Consider the following 19,555-nt stretch of genomic DNA (forward strand, 5'->3'; position numbering starts at 1 on the left):
GCCCCACGATACGATATTATCACAATACTTAAGTCACAATCCGATAGTATTGCGATATTGCGATATGCTAGTATTGCGATATATTGAGTATTGCGATATTGCAATATATTGTGATTTATTACCTTTTTTCAACTGCAAATTGTGTCCCCAAAGGTAAGAACTTTGTCAACATCTATTTGATCTAATTAGATAAAGTTTCCAGTCTGTTCATCTCACTTCAATCATATTTATTGGAGCAAAATGGGATTGTCAAGCAGACAGACTGACCAACACTGTCATAAAAACCTGTCATAAATGTTGCATGCACCTGACAATTTGTATAATAAAATATCACGATACTATGCTGTATCGACCCCCCCCCCCTCCTCCAGTAATTACTTAATCAACAACTATATATTTAAAAAAAAAAAAAAAAATCTCCAGAGTGAAATGTCGGCACGGATACATATAATCTCAACATAAATTTGAAACAAACCAGCAGTTAATTTGAAAACATTGTTGCCTTTCCAACGTTAAACACAAATGAAAAAACTTTGGCTATGTTTAGGGGTGCTTTCACACTCGGGACCCGGGACCTTTTCCGAACACACTTGAGTGTGAACGTTGTGAACGTTTCCGTGCCCGGGTCCACTTGAAAAGATGGTCTGGGGAACGCTTTGGCGTGCCGGGGACGGAACACTTGCGAATGTGAACGCCAACCGTACCGAACCACATAGACAACACACGGGCGAGGATACACTCCGGGCATAGTTGATGACGCAAGTGTACTCTGCAAGTTTTCCGTGCGCTTGCAAAATCCGGTGTGATTCTGGCGATCAAGCTGAAATAACGAGAACTAGGCTATAGGAAGACAGAAAAGTCAACTAAAGACAATGTTGTAATTGCTGTGTTTTGCAGACATTGTGAAAGAGGCTAAGTAGAGGTGGTTATATATGGCCGACTGAATATGTTGGTACAGGAAAACGTTGTGGCTTGTTACGGCCTGACATGTTGAAGTGAGTCCAGGTGGAACAGAAGCACCGACTCATCAAGCAACACAAAGCAGATAATGGCACAGAGAAAAAGGACTTTACTCACTTCCTAAATGACTCAAACGGCCTTCTGAAGAGACGTTTAAACAATGAGGTGGCTGATCTCTGCGCTAATGTTTGCTCTGTCAGTCTCAGGTTGCTCAGGTATGAATGGATGGGCCTCTGTTTGCTGATGGATCATCTTACCACCTCTCCTACCTGGAGAAGGTAGAAGGACTTCTGACTTCTCACAGCAAACAAACGCTCTATCTAAGGACAGTGAGAAAGCGACAACAAATGAGTCGAAAAATCAAGTTCCCCGGTTTAGGATCTCATATGGGTTCATTGTGGGTCGAGTATCAGTCAGGCAAGATGTGGTACTTGCCATACCAGAGGACTACCTGAGTTAACAGCAGTCAACTGCTGTTAACTGCTAACAAAATCAAAATCAGTAGAAGATTCCATGCTAACACTTTAGCATCTTCCCATATATAAAAGGGAGTAAGTGGGTTCTGTCTGTCTGTTTGTTTCTCTGTTTCAATTTGTGTCCGTGATGTCACTGATGATGTCACAATGTCTATGACATGCGAAGTTGCGCAATTGTGCGCTGAGCGACGTCAGTCGAGCACTCCATGATGTGATCAGTGATGGTCACTCGAGCAATTGTGATGTCATCAGTGATGCGAAGTTGAGGCAAATGTGCGCTGCGCATGCCAATAGAGCAGGCGAGGCCATGCAGCAGCCGTAGGAGACCCTAGGAAGTTCTAGTATACTATAAGGTTGGGTGATAGCAGGCAGGCTCCATGCAACTAGTTTAGCATCGGCTAACTTTCTGTTGAGTTGATAGCTAGTCTCGCTTGCCAGCCTATCTCTGTTTCATGCTATACCCGCGCAGAAGAGAGTATGGCTCCTCTTACTTTCACTCTTGCAGGAAGAAAAGTGCTCTGTTATCTTTACAACCATCCACCGAGAGTACCAAGCAGGCCTGCTTTATTGCACAATCCAAATCTTTGTCAAAACTTGCCATTTTCAGCGTGTACTGTGGGTTACTTGCTAGCTAGCAGTTGTTGTTTCACAGCGGTGGAGGCATTTGAAAGGGATTTCCCTTCACTCCGACTGAAATGGCCGGAGCCAATAGAGCTGGGGGCAAGTGGCGTAAGCAGGGTGAGCAACGTGAATGCATTGTTCAATCTCACCACACGGAGTAGCGGTGAGTAGGGGGTGTCACCCAGTCAACGTGGATATCGATACATGTAACATGGTGTGTAACCTCATCAGTGGGCTGCTGGATACAGCGTTCATATAAAGCAAGTACTAACTATAATATTATCTTGTTTCAAAGCTTCTTCCCCCTCCCCCGACAGTCAAAAGCCATGTTGCTATTTTGCTGAAACTGTCAAGAGATCAACTGTAAAAGGGTAGCTTGCCCCGTTTTCTTATGTGGAGAGGCAGCCACACCAAACTCCATTCAGAAATCTGGAAACTAAATGTGGCCGCTGCCTATCAAAAATTAAATACTGCCAGTACATAATTTACAAACCTTGTTTGGAAGTGGTTCGCTCTGCTGCTGTGCTACCGCCCTCCACTGTGTATTTTGCGGGTAGAGAGGACTGTGTGAATCACCGGCGAAACTTTTGGACTGTGCTTCTTATTGGAGTACATGTATGTGTATGCCAAAATAGAGACAGGCTTACAAGTATTCATAAAATGTCAGTATGTTTCCATAAAAAGTCTCAACATGTATGTTTAAACCGTAAGTTGCCGACTTCAAATGGAGCTTGTGCATTAGTGTGTAGTGTGTACATATGACATATGGATCTTATAAAATGTAAATATATACCAGTTGAACCTCAGGTAAAAAAAAAGATATTACTATCATTATCATTGGATTTGACTTCCTGCCATCTATTCTCCCACCTCATCTCCAAGTGATCTGAAAGAACGTTTTGCCCCTTCGTTCTCATATTAACACCGATATACATTTTTATTTTGCATGCCTTTATTAAGCACAGTTATAGAAAAATATATACAGCTTTGCCAATACATTTTACAAGATTAAATATTTCCAATGCAATTTAAACTTTCCCTTTCAACAAAGGGAAAATGTTTGGAGCTGAAGCTCGGCCTCAAGACACAAATCATTTCAGTTCAGGACAAACCGGAGAAAATAAAAGTGACCCGTTAGTGAGGTTAAAGAAAACAATCCACCCTGAAATACAACAAAAAGAAAAGAAAAGCTATTGCTGATGGATCTTGTATTCCTGCCAAAGAGGTTATGTTTTCGGTGCCGTTTGTTTGTTGTTAGCAGGATTACAGAAAAACTACTGGACGGATTTTCATGAAACTTGGTAGGAGGGTGTACCAGGGGCCAAGGAAGAACCCATTAAATTTTGCCGCAGATCCGATCCAAGTTGGGAAGGGGACGGGGCCAAGGAAAAGGGGCTGTAGCTAGGGATAGGAAGGTCGTACAGAGTCAGGATTCGAGGGGTTGGTAGGAGGAGTAGCTAGGTGTATCTGGGTGGTGGGAGGGGGCGTGGCCAGGGAAAAGGGGTAGTAGCTAGGCATAGGAAGGTCGTAGAGATTCGGGGTTCGAGGGGTGGCTAGGTTGGAGTGGCTAGGTGTATCTGGGTGGTGGGAGGGGGCATAGTAAGCAAAGGGGGCGGGGCTAGCGTAAGGGGTTGTAGCTATAGGGATAGGAAGGTCATAGAGGGTCTGGATTCGAGGGGTGGGTAGGTTGGAGTGGCTAGGTTTATCTGGCTGGTGTGAGCAGGCATAGTAAGCGAAAGGGGGCAGGGCTAGGGAAAAGCAGCCGTAGCTAGGGATAGGAAGGTCAGGGAGAGTCGTGATTGGAGGGGTGGGTAGGGGGAGTGGCTGGGGTGATGTGGGTGGGTCAGGGTTCTGACCCGAGTCACAAAATGTGCATAGCAGACTGGAGCATCGGCCTTGGCGGAGGAGGTCTGCACTCTCCGAATGCACTTCTAGTTTGTTGTGTTTCTCTTTTTAGTGGATAACCGTCCAATCGTAGACGAGGTGACGTCACCTCCAGATGTTTCCAGCAGCTTGACTGAATAAAACATGTTTCCGGCCCTCCTCTGCGTGTTGTTGAAAGGCATCCTAGGAAACGTACAAAATCAAATCAAGACGACGAGGCAGGCTGAAAGAACGTGACGAGGCAGGCTGAAAGAACCTGGGTTCACAGAAAAAGGAGATTAAATTACAATTTACTGGGCATCTGGGACGGTAGTAGAGGTCAAAACACTCGCCCACCACTGCGGAGAGCCGGGTTCAATTCCTGGCAGCGGCACTTCCGGCTTGGTCAGACGTTCCTACAGACACAATTGGATGTGTCTGCGATTGGGAAGCGGGTGGGGTATAAGTCCTGGTTGCTGCACTAGCGCCTCCTCTGGTCGAGGGAGCGCCTGTTCAGGGGGGAGGGGAACTGCGGGGAATAGCATGATCCTCCCACGCATACATCTTACAACACTTCATCACTAAATAAGTCCTGGGATGTGTTCTTCAGACTGATGATAAATAGTGGAAGAGAATCTGTGGTGTATTTCTCCTTTAAGCCTCCAGATGGCAGTGGATGGCAGAGAACATGGGTGGTCTGTAACGAATCTCCCCGGAAATCAAACTCTGGCCTTTGTTAGAGTCCCATTATATCGTCCATTTGTGTTCAACGAGCCTGGAGCGTCTCTGTGGTCAGGAGGCTGCAGACAGTCCGTGTGCCCCGTGCTGGTGCTTATTCAGCGGACTGGGAGGTTTTCTGTCTCCTGCGGTCAAAACAACACAAATAAATGCATTTTTCATGATTGTAATAACTATTATCACCATCAACACTAGCCTGGGTAAACCCATCCCCCACGTGACCTGCTCTCAGACCTGTTCTCAGTCACTATGGTCTGGAATCCCACCATTGTTAATCGATTTCCTGCGGTTGTTGGGCCCCCCCCGATAGACCACTCCATTGCGCAACCATCATCCAACCAGTTTAGTGCACAGAGCACATGCGCAGTGCAGCAGATGGCGTCATCACTCTGCGACCTTTGTTGTTAGCGCTCGAGCTAACTCCACCTAGCTAACTCACTAGGCTACTGCTAGCAACCACAGGTTGCAGGTTGTGTAAGATAAACCTTCGTTCTAAAGGCAAGTTGGGCAGCTGCAAACCACTCGAGAAGGGGGTATTTCTACGCCTGGAGAGGGTTGGTGTGAAACTACACCAACAGGATTGCAAATCATGTCGGATTTGCCAGAGTCTGACTGAGGTATGTACTTATAACCTAATGTACTAGTGCTGCACGATTAATCTCCACTTCCCCCGTGCACTCCCGCAAATAAGTAATGTTATGCGCAGCCAGTTTATCAGATAATTTCGCCGTAAAATGTGTCCAGGTGATGAGAAGCCCCAGCTTGTACAAGCTGTCCTTTGTATGGTCGCTGCCCGTCCGCTCAGACCCGATTTCGATATAGCGTTTGGTGATCTTTTGATCAACAGACCTCATAACGGGGATATACTGTTACGTGTGTCTACCAACATCACTAAAAGATCATAAATGTAACGCTGTTTTAATCGATGGCTACGTTGCTAGCTACTAGCTAGCCGCAGACCAGCTATGAACCCGTTTGGATGATCGCTGCCCGTCCACTAAAACGCGATTTCGATATAGCTTGAGGTGATATTTTGATCAACAGACCTCATAACGGGGATCTATACTGTTACATGTGTCTACTGTACTGACGTCCTCTCTGTTTATTCTTTCAGGTATTAATTCTAAACCCTTCTCAGTCAGCTGCTGCCAACCTGATGAGGAAACAGGCGTGCTTGTTGGACACTGAATGCAAGAGCCTAGCCAGTCTGCAGACTTCATCCTCCGGTGCTGTTCGCCTCAGGACTTGAAGGCCTAACGTTGTACCATGGACTGTATACATTCTGTGCTAATAATGCTAGCATGCTAACATCCTTTTCACACACACACACTGAATATACCGAAATGCTAGATTTGATCATGGACTTAACGCTAATGTTAATCCAAAACGGCCGCAGTCATAACGGTAAGGTGTGTTTGACCTAATTGAAATATTAACGTTAATGCCCTCACATTTCAGCGTGGTTACAGATAAACCTATTTAACGCTAGCTAGCTACATTACTGGCTTGATATCATATTCCAGATGCAACCTAGCTAGATAAGCTCCACACGGCTGTATGAGTAGCTACAATCAAATGTATCAAGCCTTGATATCATATTCCAACGTGAATTCAGCTGAGGGGTTCGCTCCAGAACGAGACTGTTGCGTTCAATATTTGTACACGTTACTGTGCAGTAACTGTGCAACTGTGTACTGTGCAATTCTGTATATTATACATAATCCAGATGTAACCTAGCTATAGCTAGACGTTAAGAGGTTAGCGTGAATGCGACTGAGACCTGACATTACTGAAGTGAATACAAGTGACCTATATTTTTCAATCCTGTCTTTGAATAAAAGTTGTGTTATACTTGAAAACCATGTCTTTGCTCCCTTATGTGTTCACAATTACAACAAATCTGTATGGTTTATCTGTTGGCATTAAACCGTGGTATTTCCTTGGGTGATATTCCATATTTGTCATTAAACCTAGCTGTTCACATAAATTTGCAATGATGATCGACCACGTGAGATATCACAAGTAGCCTACTTTTATTAAAAAATAAAATGCAAAGAGAGGTTTCCTTCTCTAACTATTGGTGCGTTCACAAAATATTTACACGAGATTTTTTTTATAAATAATAATCAATAACGTGGATAATTATGACATCTGCAGCTGCTGGACGAGAGACAGAAGAAACTACGAACGAAGATTGGAGCAGAGGACATTGACTACAGAGAAACTTAACCGACCAGCACTCTGCTTCAATCAATGAATGCTTATAAATAAACCATACACATGAGAATTACCGTTAACGTTACAGCATTTAATAACATAAATATGGTGATATCTGGTGGTCTGAAATTACTCTCTATCTACAGTAGGGTAACTGGCTCCTATATTGTGTCTTATTATTGTAACGTTTGAATCAGCGTTTCATAACTATAATAGCCTAATGTTACTGTAGCCTGGATGACGTCAGCTAATGCTACCCAGCCTTCCAGCGTTTATCTTCCATAATGCATTAAATCATAATCACAATGCAATCAGCTCTGAAGCCCTGGCTTGTATGGTCCGCTAAAATCCGATTTCGATAACGCTAGGTGTTATTTTGATCAACAGACCTCAACCTCAACAGCTGTTTTCACTTGAATTTCCTCACGTAGTTGCATAGCCATATAGCTAGCCAGCTAGTAGCTAGCTCGGGAGCTATGCTTTAGAGAGGCCAAATGCTAACGGCTAGGTAGTGCTAAGCCGCTGCAGCTGTTACACGTCATTGACAAAGACGCACTCTCTGATTGGCCGATCACGGCAGGACTGATGTTGGCAGTCACGCCGTCACTCATTGGCTGCGGGGTGGCTGCGGGTCTGCGCGAGTCTTTCAATCGCCCCAGAAATCGATTTGAATGGCCCGTTCGCTAGACGATAGTGACTGGGAACTGAGAGAGCAGGTCACGTGGTGGCTGGGTTTACCTAGGCTACATCAACACCATCATTATCCCTAGTTTATAGGTTTCTTATTCAGTGATCCGTGCACTATTCAGTCATCCTTTTAATATATAGTAGTTTATTTGTCATTGCATAATAAAATCATACAACGAAATTGCAAACTCCCCTTTGTGCAAACATACAGTACAGCCAGACAATACACCAACGATTCACCAGACCCCACAGTAGATAGACTTAATAATAAATAGGGTAGTAATGGTAGTAATAGTAGTAAATAACTATGGCCCCTATCGTTGCATCGGCGCAGTTTCTAGGCCGAGCGGCAGGCGCAGATCAAAGCAGTGGGCGTGGAAAGGCGCACTTGATATCGTCGTGCTGGCGCTAGATGCAGCCCAAAGCATTACAACCACGCCTTTTAGGCGTAAAATTATGCACCGTCATGCTCATTGGATAAGTGCAATAAACGAATCGCACGCTTGCCTTTTTAGCTCCAATTCCAGTGATCCCGCAAAACCAGACGAAAGCCAAACGCTCTGCCCCCCCCCCCCCCCCCTCCCTTCATCCAGCCTGTCTGTCTGCATTATAGGCTATTATTCCATATTATTATGCTTCTCAAATCAATCTAACTGCAGTTTCAATACTGCAAGCATGTAGATACGCTACACTATAGCAAGATCAAAGTGAAAATAATGTTCTATGCATCAGCTAGAAAAATATAGCCTATTAGATTGGTGAAAGTTTGTCCAGAAAGATATCATTTTCTCTCGCCTGCTGCAGGAAGGATGATGCACATAAATATACCCTACATTATGTCAGGTCATTGCATAAATGTGTTTTTATTGTAAAACTAAATGTGAAATAGGGCCAAGTTATTGGAGGGACATCACAGTATAGCAGATGCCATTAGAAGCTCCGAAGCGCGTTCCGCTGTTACTTCTCTAAATCACGTTAACTCGACAAGAGGTATATATAGGCCCAGGAGGACATATATGTTTCACATAGGGTGGTGTTTTCATTTCGATGCTTTATTTGGTCCAATATTGAAATGTTGACAATGGCAGGCTGTGTTACCATTACACATTAATTTAGAACTACCTTTTATATCTATTTTGGCTCATTTGGTGGCTATTTAGTAGCGAAATGAAGAAACACAATGCATGCTGGGAACTCAGAGAGAGAGAGAGAGAAGGGTGACAGAGAAGAAGCAGTGAAGGCAGAGAATAGGCCTGCTTTTCAAAAGCGCAAAGCGCTAAATGTAGGGCAGGTCCCAAGATATCACTAGGCTGGTATTTAGCGCCGACACGCCCACTTTGGGACTGCGCCACGCCCATTCGGCCTAAAGCGCATTTGGCAGCCTAAAGCCTATTGCTATCTTGCCGAAACAGGCGCAAGGCACGTTTTTTTGCGGTTAAGGCCCGTAATAGCGCCGATGGCCTGTGGGAGAATAGAGCCCTTTATGTAATATAAATCTATATTATACAATATATTACGATAAATATTAGTAACATCTGTAAATAAATCGGTAGAGCTGCCAACGATTAATCGATTCCTGGTCAACTATTAATTGGCAACTGTTTTGATAATTGAATCGGTCTGAGTATTTGTTTATTGTTTTTATTTTTTTAAGGTCAGAATTCTCTGATTCCAGCTTCTTAAATGTGAATATTTACTTGTTTATTTACTCCTCTATGACAGTAAACTGAATATCTTTGGGCGTAGACAAACCAAATAACAAATCGATTAATCAAGAAAATAATCGACAAATTGACAATGAAAATTATTGTTCATTGCAGCCCTATTACGGTATTATCATCTCCACCAGCACCACCACCACCACCATCATCATCATCATCATCATCTTCATCTTCATACCTGAGTTGCATAGCCTATTTGCCAGTCCATTTAAATGATCAGAAAACTATACACGTTGCTCTGTATTGTATAAGGATGATACATAATTTTTAACACCGTTTATTTCACAAGAGAATATAAAAGAATGTTGGCAGAAACATGTTTTTGATATTCACAAATAAATCTTAAAATATAGTCACCTATATATAATGCATATATTTTGTATTTCTGGACTATTTTTGATTGCAGCAGTCTGAGTGAACACACTTTGGTTTTGCTGCACTTTATTTAGTCGCATCACAGTTTACACAGGAGCCTGTGGATCTATAATCAGTGCTTTATGGTCTGTAGCATCATGGCAGAGGAACACACACTATCTGCTGACTTATGGTCTGTAGCATCATGGCAGAGGAACACACACTATCTGCTGACTTCAAACCAAATGTCATTTTTCCTCTCAAAACCAGAAACTGTCTTTCCTGTGTAATTTGGGACCAAATTTAATCTTCACATGACCAAAGTTTGGGTCCCAACCCATGGAAAACACACACACACACACACACACACACACACACACACACACACACACACACACACACACACACACACACACACACACACACACACAGAGAGAGAGAGAGAGAGAGAGAGAGAGAGAGAGAGAGAGACAGAGATACAGATGACTGAATATACATAATTTAGCAGAAAATGAAGCCTCGCAGATGTGTTTTTACAGCAGGAACACACACAGACGTACTGAAGCAGGTTTTTAGACTTTTGCATGGCCAAGCCACAGAGACAGAAAACAGAAAACCTACATCTTCTAAATCGATTAGCACCAGAGAGCTGGAGGACGGGAAACCTGCATTGCCTAAATTCAACATTTCCATATTTTATTTGTGTAATTTACCCAACTTTACACACCGTTTTAAGGCTGGCATAAATTCTTATGATATTAGGCCTAGATCGTAAAGGTTTACGGTTTCATTTTCATAATTCACAATTGCACATTTGTGCAATTTAATGAAGCTAAGGCAGACCTTCTATTATTTTTATACAACCTTTAGTTTAGGACTTCATCCCATACAATGTGTTTTTTGTGGCTGAAGTGGATTAAAAGTTACTTGCTAATGAAACTGGCCACAACATTCTAAGTTTTGTTATGTGGAAACATTCCTATAATTTTCAGTTTTTAATTTATAATGATCCATATCCAGAACTGCCTGTTGATGAAGCTGAAAACAAGGCTTACACCGGCGATAGAGAATCTTTCTAAATGGGATCTTTATAGTAATGGAACTCAACTTGGAGGTCTGGGCCCCCAAGTGGGTAAAACAAAATTGTGAGATGATATATGGGATAGGGGAAAACAAATATTTCTACTAAGCAATCAAGGGGTCACGAGCCAAAAAAGTTGAGAAAGATTACTTTACAACACCATAAAGTGTTCTGCTATGGCAGTAGTTCTCAAACTATTTCACATCAAGGACCCCTAAACTGACACACATTTGACCATAAGATCTGGTCCCAGGGTTTTTTGTCCCATCTGATATGAGTTTTGTTTTTGTGACGACCCTCCCACTCTCCTGGCCCTATCTCGCAGGAGCTGTTGGGAGCTGATTGGGTGCACCTGGGCCTGGTGCACTTGGCTAGAAGACCTTCAGACCTTTCAGTCTCTCTCCCTCCTCACTGATGGACCGTTTTGTTTTGTTCATTGAAATGTATTGTGTTGTCAGTTGTTTTCCGTTCGTTTTAGTTAATAAATAGTTGTTTTAACTTTGACTTTATGACTCCCCTCAGTTTTTGCTTTCTTGAGCTGGGTCATACACCAAAATAAAAGTTCAAACAAAAATGTATTAACTAAAACCAAGGGGAAATAGACAACACAAATTAAACAAATGAACAGAACAAAAGGTGCATCAGTGAGGAGGGAGAGCGACAATGGTCTTCTTAAGACCTGAAATGTGCACCGGGCCCAGGTGCACCCAATCAGCATAACGACCCAAAAGCCAGGCTCCTGCCAGAAAGGGGCCAGGAGAGTGGGAGGGTCGTCACACTTTTAGATGTTTTATTACAGAAGGTGTATGGAACCCATGACCAAAATAGTCATACATTCTGTCATTGTCTTACTTTGGAATTTTTATGAAAATAAATTATTCATATTTTTTCTGGGGACCCCCTGGAACCCCCTCAAGGACCCCTGGGGTTCCCCGGACCTGCACTTTGAGAACCAATGTGCTATGGTACAAGCCTAAAGAACCATGGATTTTGTGCTGTGCTTAAAAGAGAATACACACGCAGTCTCACCTTCTCTTGGTGAATGCTTGAATGAAATCCCGGCATGGAAATCTCCGCCGTGCATATGTGTGGTGTTGGGATGGGTGAGACCGGGAGCCAGACTGGGAGAGAGGCTGGCAGACTGGGACTGCCAGTGGGCTCCGGTGGTCATGTAGTTCCCTCCAGGCCCGTACACCCCGTACTGGCCGGGTGGAGAGTAGGCACAGGCCGAGACATAACTGGACAAACTGGAGGAAGACTGAGGGAAAGAAAACTTAAACTTAAAAAATAAAGTTTTACACCAAAAATTATTTTAAGAAGAAAATTGTTGTGAAAATATATTCCAATGTATCTTGAGCTCATCATGTAATTTCCATATGAGGTTTATGATTCATGTGACAAGATCTTATTGTTCCTGAGACCCATATGGTTTCAACCCAACAACATAAACATAAACATAAACATAAACATAAACATAAACATAAACATTCTAAATCCCCCCCTGTTGCAGTGTTTGCTCACAGGAAATAAGGTAGGTTCCAAACTGTTCCCTATATAGCAACACATGTTACCGTGCAAACCGTCTACAACATCCAACTCCACCATGAGATACTGGAGGGGCAGATGGCTGCCCAATCCAAAATGTAAGTTTAATTTTTTTTAAGTATATAGTTCTCTCATATAAAAATCAAAAATCAAAAAAATAATCAAAAGCATCCTTCCGTTTGATTTTGTGGCATAGACAGAAACTTTTCCAATTGTTTTGTTATTTGTATTGTGTCAACCTTTGTGAATTTGTGAAGTTAGATCAGTTCCTTCCTAGTGCACATTGCTTCACTTTGCAGAATAACAACAATACTGCCTTTTCAATTGTTGTTTCTGTTATGAGTAGAAGCTGTAGCTCACTCACACGCCTCTCTGTCTCAGGCTGGCTGTGTTTGACCCTGCAGCTGTATTGATTCTACTGTTTTAATTCTCATATACTGTTTCCCTCAAAGCATTTCTTCTCTTCATTTCTTTATTCATAAAGAATATGGTATTTGATTATTTGATGTCTTCTATAATGCTGCTGCTGCTGCTGCTGCTAATAAAACTATAGGCTGATATAGGCTGCTACAATATATAAGAATTGATTTTAAGCAATTAAAGCATTTAAGCTACTATTTTAATATCAATAATAAAGCCAGTAGGCTATAAGGTTAAACCTTATACTGGCTTTATTATTGGTATTAAAACAGTGCAATTACGTCTACTAAAACGTAATCTCTTGAGGCAGACTTCGGACTTGGGTCGAAAATATACTTTTTTTTTCAAGTTTGGTTTTGTGTTATTTTAGTTTAGTCTAGTGTAATTTAGTTAGGGTTAGGGTAGGGTTAAGTTTTGCATTATTTTATTGATGTTTTTATTAATTTATTTTATTCTGTTTTGTTTTAGTTATATATATATTTTTTTGTATTTACCTGTGAGTATTTGAGCTCTGCCTCATGTGTTTTCTCGGCTCCAGTGGCTGCAGAGCTGAAGGGCCTGCCCATGCTGCTCCAGTCCTCCACTTTAGCTGCAGCATACCCATCACATCCGGTCAGAGCTGAGGGAAATTAAATTTCAGCAAAAATGACAAATAAAACAAATCCACCTTAACCAGTCAGTCAGCCTCACATTCAGTCTTAACATCTTATTTTTCTTTCAAATAATATCAATATTTTCAATTTTTTAGGTGAATATATTCCACCATATTGCCAGTGTTGAAATCAATATCAAGAAAATAATGTCATTTATTGTTGAAAACTACCAAGACAATCATCAATTCCTTACAAATTATCAATGTAATAGAATGAAAGTATTTAACAACATGTGAATAGAAGATGAACTGTGCTGTATGAAGGAACAGTTTTGGTTGTAACTGAGCTGATTTTGATAGAAATTCAAATGTAACAAAGTGAGAGATTTTTCTTATTTCTCAGAACGTATGATACATTTCTCACCAATGAAATCTGCAAATCAAATACATTTATGACAAATAAGGATTCTAAAAGACAGTCTAAAAACCTAGCTGTTTTCACAGTCACAGACCAGGCTTAGTTTGCACTGCATGTTTATCCCAGATTTCCCCTTAAATGAAAAACATGTGTATATAATAAAACTCAGCTCTGCACTGCGAAAAAAATAACCAGCTCCCAAGACAGTCTGGTCTTAAATCTTATTTTTCAAACAAGTGGAATAATCTGGCAAATGTGAGATATTTTAATTGTGGTGACCTTACTTTATGGTATTCCTCTATGTATGGTATTCCCATAATCACTTTGTAATAGTGACTTTCGAGTTGCCTTATGGAAGATTATTTATTATCTTAATGTTTTAATTTAGAGTTAATTTAGAGTAAAACACCATACTGTGCAAGTAGCCCAATGCTATTTGATGAAAATAGCCCTGATATAGCCAAAATGTAAATTTAATTAAACCGGTAGGTGTATTGTACCATAGGCTATAATAGCCTGGAACTTCTGGAAGATTTTCATCAATAGGCTATGCTGCTATAGCCACTTTTTAATAGCTTGGTTATATGGCTACACTGGAATAAGATCATGGGAGCATGTTTAGTGTGATGCCTTCCAAAATACAAGGAGCAGTTTTCACCCACCGGCAGGGTCCATGAAGGCTCGGATGCCCAGGATGTTGCTGACCGTGTGGACCGAGGGCCAGCCCCGGGCCAGACCCACGGGCCCCGCGGGGCCGCTGCAGCCGGTCTTGGTCCCGGTGGGGGACATGGGCCCCGGGTAGGAGTAGGGGTAGACCGGGCCGTAGGCCTGCAGCGGGCCAGGCTTGCTCTCCTGGGCCGGACTGGGCTGCAGAGGGCCCAGCTTGTTCCTCAGGATACGGCTGATGGAGCTCACGGACGGAACGTTGTACTTGTCGCACACGCCGTCTCCCAGCAGCCTGTCCCGGATCTCCCAGGCGAAGATGCCCGGGTCTCCTTGCTTGTAGTCCCGGATGCTTGCCACCACGCTGGGGGTGGTGACGCGCGGCTTGCTGCCGCCGATGGCCCCGGGCAACACGGAGCCCGTCTCGTGGTAACGGGCCAGGATCTTGCTGACGCAGCCGTGCGACACGCGCAGCTGGCGGCTGATGTCGCACGGACGGATGCCGAGCTGGGCCAGCTCCACGATCCGAATCCGCACCGGGTTCGGCAGCGGCCGGCCGTTCACGAACACCCCGCCCAGCTGGTTCACCTCCCCGTAACTCTCTGAGATCACACAACAGGGCAGTCACATAATGAATAATGAAGCCCCATATAGACCCCTTTGTGTGTGCTATAATAACGATTAGAATAGACCGAATAATAATAATAATAATAATAATAATAATAATAATAATAATAATAATAATAATAATAATAACAATAATAATAATAACAACAATAATAATAATAAGAGGCTACTAATAATAGTTTAAAATGTATTCATTCTGATTTATTTTGTAGCCTTAAGCTTCTATGGAAAACGCATAGGCTACTATAGCCATAATAGACCTAAATAGTTTAATAATCTTTAACGTATTTATTCTGGTTATGTCTGTATTCAGTGTTCTGTGTCACCGAAATAAAGAATAACAACGAGACGCATATAGCATATTGTCAGGTAATTTGCTTATAATTTAAAAGAAAAATGTCCTGATAATTTTCATGTTTTCAGTTTAAGAAAGCAACACAATTAGGCTATAGTTTACCACGCCCACTCACCTTAATTAGTTATTATTATTAGTAGTAGTAGTAGTAGTAGTAGTAGTAGTAGTAGCCTAGGCTGTAACCTATAGGCCTATGTATTATTATTTTGTCAGAATACAGGCACACATTATTCAAATTAAAACATTTTCCCTGTGCAATTTGTGTTTTCGGTTTAAGAAAGCAACACTTTATAATAATAGGCCTAATATGTCTTTATTCTCATTAATTTCTGTTTTATCGTTGGTTATTATCTGGTCACCGAGATATGGAAAAACAACAGACGGACATTATTTATAATTATGGAAATTCAAATGGAACATATTTTTTCTGTAGGCCTATAGGCTACATTTTGTGTTTTCAGTTTAACATAGCCAAGGATGCCTATACGCCTACAACAACAACAACAACAACAACAACAACAACAACAACAACAACAACAACAACAACAACAATGGCCTAATAAGTACCTTTATTTATTCTGAAATGAAGTCCCTTTTCATTTCCTGTTTCTTTCGTTTAACAAAGGACCTACTAGGGTAGGCTATAATGCTATAACATAGGTTATGCTTCTAACTTTTATTTCTGCACTCAGAAAGAGATGTTTTTATAAACTTGTACCAGACATCTGACTGTCCATTTTCATTTCATCTCATGTAATGTCAGATTTTAATCTGACGCTGAAGAAGAAATTTATATTTCCGTATTTTAGCTGTTTTATTCTTCTATGCTAAATGAGTGGTGCATGGGCCTAAGCGAACTTTCATATCGTCCGAGTTCCGAGTCGAACGCATTTTGCCCAGTTTTAATTTCGTGCAACAAAATAAACTTTCAAACAACCAACCACTGCAACTTTTCCCACAGATGTATAAGCAATATATATTTTCCAATATAGCCTAATCGTCCTGTTTTAGGTCTAGGCCTCTAGGCCTAATTGAACAATGAACATTAACCATTATGCATTAATTTCATTAGCTTAGCCTATATTGCAGATCTGCCGCTCCTGTCTCATGGATTTCCAACAGTCGAATAAACTGACATTTCCAAAAAGCCAACACGAAACGAGCTTCTCCCGTGCAGACAGTCTGAAGAAAACATCACAAATTGATGCGCAAATAAATCCGCGTTGACTGACATAAATCGAGATTACACTGCAGAGACGCTCCACTGTATGACGCAGATCATTTTATGTAGCCTAGGCTACGGGCTATTCACAATTCTAGCTTTATTCTTACCCATCAGCCTGGTTCCCCTCAGCAGCAGCGCTGGAGTGTCAGACTGGCGGACTGGCCCTGGCCTGCATCTGCATGATGCTGCCCAGCTGTGTGTGTGTGTGTGTGTGTGTGTGTGTGTGTGTGTGTGTGTGTGTGTGTGTGTGTGTGTGTGTGTGTGTGTGTGTGTGTGTGTGTGTGTGCGTGTGTGCGTGTGTGCGTGTGTGTGTGTGTGTGTGTGTGTGTGCGTGTGTGCGTGCGTGTGCGTGTGCGCGTGTGCGTGTGCGTGTGCGTGCGTGCGGCTGGCTGGCTGGCTGGCTGGCTCTCTGTGTCCGCTCCGTGCGCCCTGCAGCCTACAGACTGGGAGTAGACGAGTCCGCCTACCGGGTTTACCGCAGCTCTTGCTCCTCCTCTCCCTCCTCTTCCTCCTATGCACTCCATCTTCTTCCTGTGTTTGCACAGCTGGAAGCTGCCTGCTTGGCAGCAGTGGCGTCCACACCCTGAAGAAAGCGGGTTCCTGCTGAAAGGGTCTTTGCAACACAGTTCCCAGGCAGATGGTCAACCGACGTTTGGTAGGCTACTACAGTGCATGGGTCAAATAGATCACTAAGCGGATGATCATTATAACCGATTTTTTTGTATTTTTCTTTATTTCTCATGCAGATTACCATCTAATTGACATTTGTAGCTACATGTATTACATGAATACAGTACATATAAAGTAAAGGAATGTTATTTACTTAAAAAATCCATACAGTAAGTTAGGCCTCCGCAGATGTTTCAAACACAGCGGTCTTGAGTAGGCTACAGAGACACCGCCATCTCTCCAGAGGCAGATATGCCGCATTCTCTCCATATACAGACATGCACTGAGTATCGCTGCTGTATCTCAATGGCTAATTTTTGGCAGTTTGTAAGTAAAAAAATAAAAAAATAAAAATGATTGTAGTTTAAAAAAATCCATTGTTCTCAGGTGGGAAAAGGCCCAAAATGATCACTGTAAGTGGAGTATTGATCACTAATAAGCGAATTATTTAAACAGCATGTAGAAATGATTTGGGGCCAAGCTTTTTGATCACTTTAAAACCCTTGTACCCTACTGCTGCGGAATCCTCAATTTACTCTTAGTCCATCTGATGGACCTTAACGACAATACTGTACTAATTTATAAATATTAATTTAAATTTTTAAATTTTTGACTGTTTATAATTCATTGGCAACTTCTTCCCTAATACCTCATACCAACATTTCATACCTATTCGAATTTTAACCCCTCAAATGCCAGTGTACAGTAAGTACAGTAAAAAAAAAAAAGTACATAAAAAAGTTGGGTGTTTTACAAAAGTCACCACTGCAAGATGCCTAGTGTCAAAGATTGGCAGGAATGATGTCACAATACCTATGACATCACTAGCCTATGACATCATCAGTGATGTCATGAGATGATTTTTGGTCAATAATATGTCACTGATGACATTACTGATGATGTCACAGACATTGTGACATCATCAGTGGGTTTTTGTATTTTTTGTGATTTTTTGTAAAAATAGTATTTTTTCATATTTTGAGCCAAAAATCCAAAAAGCGCATGTTTTGGACTTCCAGCCATTTTCCCCAAAAAACACAAACGAGCTTTAGTCCAGCATCTATCCTGGTCTAAAGGCTTCAAATCAGTAGTGTGGACTGTCAAATTCAGTTTTCTAATATTTTCCCATCTTTGGCATAGGAATCATTTTTTTTTTTACATTTCATGTAAAGTGTATGGAATTGATTGCTATGCCAAAACTGGGGGAATATGGGGAAATAGGCAAACACAGTAGAAACTACAATTTTAACCCCTTGAGTCAAGGTGAGATGTGTAACATCAAGGAAATAATGATTTTTTGAAAAATTTGCTGGAAGTACAAAGTCTTTTTGTACAAAATTAACATTGAAATCAATGGGACAACTATGCAATGGACTTTGAGACCATGTAACTCCCCCAAAATTTCTATCAACTCCAAGGTTAGATATTAAGGTCAAAGTTCAAGGTATTTGGTCCAGGATGCCCGCTGAAATAAATAAATTTTGTAAAAATTTGCTGGGAGTACCAATAGAGTGGTTTCAATGGAAGTCAATGGGTCCATCAGATGGACCAAGAGTAAATTGAGGAGTATTTTTGAAACAAGGTCTTAGGATCGTAGAAAGATGATAACTATGATTGATTTTTGTCAAATACCCCCCAAAAAATACCTAGCCTTAATTTAAGACCATATACTCAAAAAAATTCGAAACGGCCCATACGCGAATGCAGGAAAAGTCCATCAGATGGACTAGTTTTATTTCAATGTCACTCTACTTCCTGATGACTGCAGGAATTGGGGGGGGGGGGGGGGGGGGGGGGGGGGGGGGCGTGTGTTGAATGACAGGAAAGATAATGGTGTATGACTCCCTGGGTGAGAGAGAAGCCAGCTGGTTGACAAGCTCAGATCCAACCCAACAGACATGACACGTCACATTTAATGTCACTTCAGTATATTATATTATTCAGTAGGCCTATATTAGACCTATAGTAATTTACATTAAATGTTGTGTTCATGTAGCCTAAGACGTATAAGAAAGCAGTGCAGGTTATAAGTAGGATAAGATGAAAGAGTCTATACCGGTAGGCCTATGTAAAAATCTTTAAAATGTTCACTTTTGGAATAGGTTTCAGAAAAGAGTGTTTGCTGTTTTCAGTCCAACCCTGACATGTCGACCTGATTGAAGTGACCTGCAGCATTTCCAGTGCGACGGCGCCTCCTTTTGGATGTTTCTCTGCATTACAGTTTTTCCTCATCGGGGAAGAAGAGAGAAGAAATAGATCACATTAACTGATTGCATTGTCTGTAATGTCCATGGCAAAATAACACAACAGGAGCTCTTCGATC

The 19,555-nt window shown here is 41.8% G+C and overlaps 1 protein-coding gene across 1 annotated transcript; it reads right to left on the reverse strand.

Moving 5' to 3' along the window:
• Positions 1-2,997: 2,997 nt before the first annotated feature.
• pax1b (paired box 1b) lies at positions 2,998-16,993 on the reverse strand. The gene is made up of 5 exons (XM_083643152.1): positions 16,671-16,993; positions 14,356-14,958; positions 13,178-13,302; positions 11,748-11,976; positions 2,998-4,783 (listed from the first exon to the last, which is right to left on the reverse strand). Exons 1-5 carry the CDS (start codon positions 16,672-16,674, stop codon positions 4,713-4,715), a joined length of 1,032 nt encoding a protein of 343 aa, XP_083499278.1. The 5' UTR covers positions 16,675-16,993; the 3' UTR covers positions 2,998-4,712.
• Between the last annotated feature and the right edge of the window lie 2,562 nt (positions 16,994-19,555).

This window comes from Poromitra crassiceps (genome assembly GCF_964638095.1).
Source record: "Poromitra crassiceps genome assembly, chromosome: 9".
Lineage (NCBI taxonomy): Eukaryota > Metazoa > Chordata > Actinopteri > Beryciformes > Melamphaidae > Poromitra > Poromitra crassiceps.

What these genes read in the sequence shown, in the direction of transcription:
- pax1b (XM_083643152.1), bottom strand. An exon ending in CAGAGCTCAAATACTCACAG is followed by an intron (nt 11,977 to 13,177) that starts GTAAATACAAAA and finishes TCTTTCCCTCAG; the next exon opens with TCTTCCTCCAGTTTGTCCAG. An exon ending in CAAGCATTCACCAAGAGAAG is followed by an intron (nt 4,784 to 11,747) that starts GTGAGACTGCGT and finishes TTTTGACCGCAG; the next exon opens with GAGACAGAAAACCTCCCAGT.